This window comes from Eurosta solidaginis, chromosome 2 (genome assembly GCF_040869045.1).
Source record: "Eurosta solidaginis isolate ZX-2024a chromosome 2, ASM4086904v1, whole genome shotgun sequence".
Taxonomy (NCBI): Eukaryota; Metazoa; Arthropoda; class Insecta; order Diptera; family Tephritidae; genus Eurosta; species Eurosta solidaginis.
This window is the reverse complement of record NC_090320.1, coordinates 171,545,159-171,550,720: the sequence shown is the minus strand read 5'-3', so window position 1 is coordinate 171,550,720 and position 5,562 is coordinate 171,545,159. Positions and strand designations below refer to the sequence as shown.

At 40.6% G+C, this 5,562-nt stretch overlaps 1 protein-coding gene across 4 annotated transcripts; it reads left to right on the top strand.

Annotated features, from left to right (window-relative positions):
* The first annotated feature begins 306 nt into the window (after positions 1-306).
* LOC137240330 (probable trafficking protein particle complex subunit 13 homolog) lies at positions 307-1,927 on the top strand. 4 transcript variants are annotated; one of them, XM_067766425.1, is made up of 4 exons: positions 307-471; positions 534-729; positions 805-1,478; positions 1,533-1,927. In XM_067766425.1, the coding sequence occupies exon 3, from the start codon at positions 916-918 to the stop codon at positions 1,249-1,251; it is 336 nt and encodes a 111-aa protein (XP_067622526.1). In that variant the 5' UTR covers positions 307-471; positions 534-729; positions 805-915; the 3' UTR covers positions 1,252-1,478; positions 1,533-1,927. The 4 variants fall into 4 exon arrangements, with proteins under 4 accessions (XP_067622526.1, XP_067622529.1, XP_067622527.1 ...); XM_067766428.1 differs by having other exon boundaries at positions 1,522-1,927; XM_067766426.1 differs by lacking the exon at positions 307-471 and having other exon boundaries at positions 524-729.
* The last annotated feature ends 3,635 nt before the right edge of the window (positions 1,928-5,562 follow it).

The window sequence follows — 5,562 nt, the reverse complement described above, 5'->3', positions numbered from 1 at the left end:
TCGATTACATTGATTCCCATAATACGCCAATTACACGGCACAAGTATCCTTGTGCCAATTACCAATTTGCACAAGGATTTGCCCGGTGTGTGCAGTGTTTGCGCTATTTGAGCAGAGAACTGCGCTAAAATCAAAACGATTTTGATATTTACGCATGTCTGCAATTATTGCACATGCTTTTTTCTTCGTGTGTGGTGAATCTTACACAGTTTACCTGTGGTTTCTGATAACATAACATCGCTTAAAAATTTTATTATCGAAGGCGTAAAAACCATCTCTAGCTTGTACCAGGAATTCAATGCGTAATTATAAATAAAATGGAAAATAAATGCTTCTGGTGCGAGTTTTTTGACTTGTATCGTGAATTACCAGCACTGTGAAAAATATGGAGTGCTGATTACAGCAATAGAACGCTAAAAAGCTAAAATTCATGTTATTGCCACAATCTTTCGGTTCCATACATATATTTAGGTAAAATTTTCAGATGTTCTGCAGCATTTGTTGGTGATAATGCGATCTTTTTTCTATTGCAGGTGAAACATTTGCTAGCTACATTTGTGTGCATAACTGCACCACCTATTCTGTGGATGGTGTTACTGTTAAAGCCGATTTACAATCTAATACATTAAAACCCTGCGACTAGCGAACACTGTTGGAAAATTAGATATTGTATGGCGCTCGAATCTTAGCGAAAAAGGACGTTTGCAAACGAGTCAATTGCAACGATTGGTATGTGCATATCAAGAACACTGAAATAGTTGATTCAATAACAATATTAATTTTACCATTGGTTTTATATTTCAGCCCTTTGAATACAAAGATGTACGCCTCGAAGTTATTGATGCACAAAATATTGTCAAAATAGGTGAAGCTTTTACGTTTGTTTGTCGTTTGACCAATACTGCAGAACGTCCAATGGATTTAGTCGTCAAATTAGAAACACAACTTGAATTCAATTGTGATTATAGTGGTGCTGCAGAGTTTTCAATTGGTAAATTAGCATCAGGTGAACAACGTGAATTTCCGCTTACGGTGTGTCCAGCGCGTTTGGGACTTATCAAAATTAGTCCGTTGCTACTAACAAATATACTACAAAAGGAACAGTATATTATAGAAAAAGTGGTTGATGTATTTGTTGTAGATACAGATTATCATGAAGATGAAGCATTCCAAGTTAATAAATTTGTACGTTACGATTATGCAAGGCCAAAGCAAATGGAGGAGCGTACGCTGCAGCTGCAAGTGGTTTGAGACAAGACTTAATGCCCCTATTACCGTTTACAACTCAACTTAGTTGGGTTGTAATTAAAACAACTGATCATTTTGTGGCAGAAATTTAAGCATTTTCAAATGTGATTTTTTTATTAATATTATATGAAATCTATTTTATAATGACAAAAATGTTGGTGACTGACATGTCGCGAATACGGAAAGCATTCGCGTGATCATTCCAATCCCTTGGAACTACCAAGCACCAAGTAAGAAAATTTTTAAGTGACAAATAATGAGTTTCATATGAAGTTATTTTGCAGATTTGAAAGGAAGCATTTTACTCAGTACTAAACAAAATTAAGGACCATTTCCGCATACGCGTTCGTATTTTAAAATTATGATTTTGGTGTTGGACTGGTTTTAGATATTATTGAGGAGCGTATTTGTGCGAAGTAGATTAAAACCCAAACAGAAAAAATTGTATTTTACTCAAATAGGATTCCCAGGAGTAGTGATAAGTATCAATGGGACTCGCATAATTTCACCTATTTTGACTGCATCCGAACTGCGGCCAGCCTCGTCCAACTATGGAATGTCGCTACATAAAGTCAAAAAGTTATTCAATGTAATTCGTTTAAACGTTGTTTTTTCTAGAAATGTGTACAAAATTGGTGATTATTGTTTGATTAAAAAAGGTTTAACTACCGGCTTTAAATTGTTTGCTTTTTTTTTGTAACGTTTTATAAGCCCGTGCACCATCTAACTCTTATCAAAGGTGGTATCAAAAGACGGGTTTCCATCTCCGTTTTTAGGATTCGAAAGCGGAAATTAAAAATTTTATTTCTGTAGAAAGATATTTACAAAGACCCACAAAATGGCCCAAGAGGGTCCGAAATATGAGGCCCGTTCCACAGTTTTTTTGCACAGAACATCTTTGTGCGTTGTGCGATTCGTAAAAATAACTCTGGTTGGGTCCAACACCTTTCTGCATTACTGTGTACAAAAAATCTGGCAAAATACAACAACCACATGAAATTAGATTTTATTAGAAATAAAATTTTTAATTTTTGTGGTAATTTTTTACGACAGCATGACACTAATACGTGTCCAAAAATATCGAGAGATTTATTAAACGATGCGTCTTGACATCAGTATTAATAATCCAAAGGCAGAAAATAAAAATTTTAACTCGTTCAAAAGATATTAAACAAAAACCGAAAAAAGACAACAACATTACAACAACCACATGAAAATCGCCAACTTCAACTGCAAATATCTCCGGACAGAGATAAAATGTATCTTTGCCACCGGATTATTGTTCTCGAGATTAATTCGCGTGTTTTGACACCTCTCTCAATATTTTTGGACGCGTATTAGTATTAGTGGAGTATCCCACAAACACGAACTGTTACTCTTATGTTCTCTTTAATAGATGTAAGCGATTCACTCTGTGACTTATGTATAACAATGAATTGAATTAATAAACCAGTCTTGAATTGGAACTTGTGTACATAACAGTCATGCTGTCGCAAAGAATTACAATTTTTGTTTTCGGATTCTTAAATCGGAGGTCGAAACGTGTCTTTTGATACCAACTTTGAACATTTTTGTTAAAAATTAGGTGGTGAACCGTCTTCTAAAACGTAAAATTTTTTCAAAACAACTGCAAAATTGCATGAGACAACTGCTAGTAAGCAGTTGTAAAATTTTGACGTCTTTGACAACTACACCAACACAAGGTTGTAAACGGCAATGCCACAAAAAGTTGTAAGACTAGACAACTCAACCGAAATTTTTTTTGACAGGTTGAGTTGTAATCTGTAATACCAAATTGCGAAATTTCAACCCAACCAGAGTTGAGTTGTAAACGGTAATAGGGGCATTTGTTGCCCTACTTTAAAAATGAATATTGTGCAGTGTTTTTGGGCCGTGTATGTCAAAATTTTCATTTGCACAAATTTCGTCGTTTAATATTTGCGCATGGCTTTTGTGTCATGTATGGGCCGTATAAGGTTGGTCGAATCAGCTGTTATAAGGTTACCGATAACGCACCAATGCCTGCAGCTTTGGGATTTTAGTACGGCTCAGGATTTTAGGTACAATTGCGGCTGCATGCTCACCAAAATGTGGATCCTGATCAAACGTCCCACCCAAGATTGTGGGGTGTAACACAGTCGGTAGCGTAGTGACATCGACGTGGATGTTCAAAATGGTCGACATTTGGGACGTCCACGTTGTAAATAAGGTCGGTGACAATGCCAGGTTTCACGTGGTGAAGAAACTGGAGAGATCAGGGAGGTAGCCGTTTATTTTGTTACAAAGGTCATCGATCTATGGGGCTGCAGCCCCCCAGCGGGTTAGGGAGTCAGAATATACCCGCGGTAGGTATGCCTGTCGTAAGAGGCGACTAAAATACCAGATTCAAGGCGCTGTGTAGCGCAAACCTTCAGGTTGCCAGCGCAATATACAGCTTCTCCAAACCCAATTGTCAACCTCACCTATCCCCGGCGAATCCTGTTTCACTAACAGACGAGGCTCTGGCGGCCCCAAACTCCTCATAGAACTGGGGGGTGGGGAGGGAGGGGTGGCTTGAAGGTTTAATGTGGCCATATAAATCGTTCCCGAGATGGTCGGGCTAGCACATTAATGGTGCTGTGTTACCGGAGCGTACCGGATCTGTATCCGGCAAAGGACCATCACATCGATAACACTCCCCAACGCCTTCGGGGAGCAACCTTATCGCTACAACAACATCTATGGGGCTGGGCTTTTGGCCATTATTGTGTAGTCATCGGCGTAGGAAACGACAGTAACTCCTTCTGGTGGCGAAGGTAGATTTCATATGTAGAAGTTAAACAAAAGTGGGAATAGGATAGGTCTAGCGCAACGAGTACTGTTCTATGGTGGGGTTTTGATTTAAACCGCAATTTATATGGGTGCTAATGGCATTTAGCGCGGTGGTAGTGCTATGAAGTTTTCTAAAGCCATGCTGATGACAAGCTAGTTGCAAATTTGCTTTGAAATAGGGGAGCAACATGGCTCAAGCGTCTTGGCTACTGGCGATAGGAGAGATATCAGGCGATATGAGTCTCCTATGTTAGCTGGTTTCCCAGGCTTTATAGCGGGACCACCTTGGCCATTTTCCATTTTTCGGGAATGACAAATGTGGAAAGAGACAGGTTGACGACATGTGCTAAATATTAGGAACCCTCTTCTCCTAGGCTTTTAAGCATCGGCATGGCTATGGCGTCTGGGCCCACTGTTTTAAATGGTTTAGCACGATGGATGGACTCAACCTCTTTGGCGGTGATGGTAATTGGGAACACGCTGAATTTATGTTTATGTGCGCGTCTGTTGGCCCTCTGTCTAGCTTTGTCAACCGTAGTATGCATTATATATTATATTGTCGGCAAAAAGCGCTCGCGCATTTTTTCGCATCCGAAAGCACTTTATCGCCAAAGGCGATGGAAATTTTGTCATTGTACTCGGACGTATTCGATAGGGACGTTGCGGTGGACCAAAGCTTACCCACACCGGCAAAGAGGTTACAACTTAGATGCTCCTCCCCTTTCGCCCGCTTGTGTTCATCCACAAGCAATCTGATGCGTTGGTTTATATTCCTTATTTGGGGGTCGCCGGGATCGATCTGTCTTATAAGGTCACGTTCTCTCGCTAGATTTGCGACCTCCGCCGGAAACTGGGGCCGAATTTTGGGAATTCTTCCGGCGGGAATAAAGCGAGCCGGGGCAGATTCAATGACCTTGCGGAAAGCACGCTCTCCTTGGCGAGCATCAGTCGGGGTAGGGAGGACAGCAAAGCGGCTGTCTGTAAAGGATTTGTATTCATCTCACTTTCCTTTTTTAAAGTTTATGAAAGTGCGTTTTTCGGTAACGATGAAGTCGGCGGTACGCTCGAGCGCAATAAGTATTGGAAGGTGGTCGGATGTTAATGTTACCATCGGTTGCCAGTGGACGTAGTTAACGAGTCCTGCGCTCACGATTAATATATCTGGCGAACTGTGACAGCTTTAGGGCGGTATCCACTGGGGCAACAGGTGGCAGGAGAGATGTTGGTTTTGATGATTTCTAGGTTAACATCGCCTGAACGGACAGATAAGCCATGACGTTCTAAGGCACTGTCCCTGCGGCCGATGTCGGGATCAAATATATGATATTGCACTGAGTGGTGTATGATAAACGTGAGACCCCTTCCATTTCCGCTCTCGCGATCTTTTCTGTGGACATCATACCCAGAAGAGGTCTGCAAAGCAGATCTTGCTGTGAATTTAGTCTCTTGAATCGCAGCAATGCGGATGTTGTGCCGTTTCATGAAATCGACTATCTCCGTGAT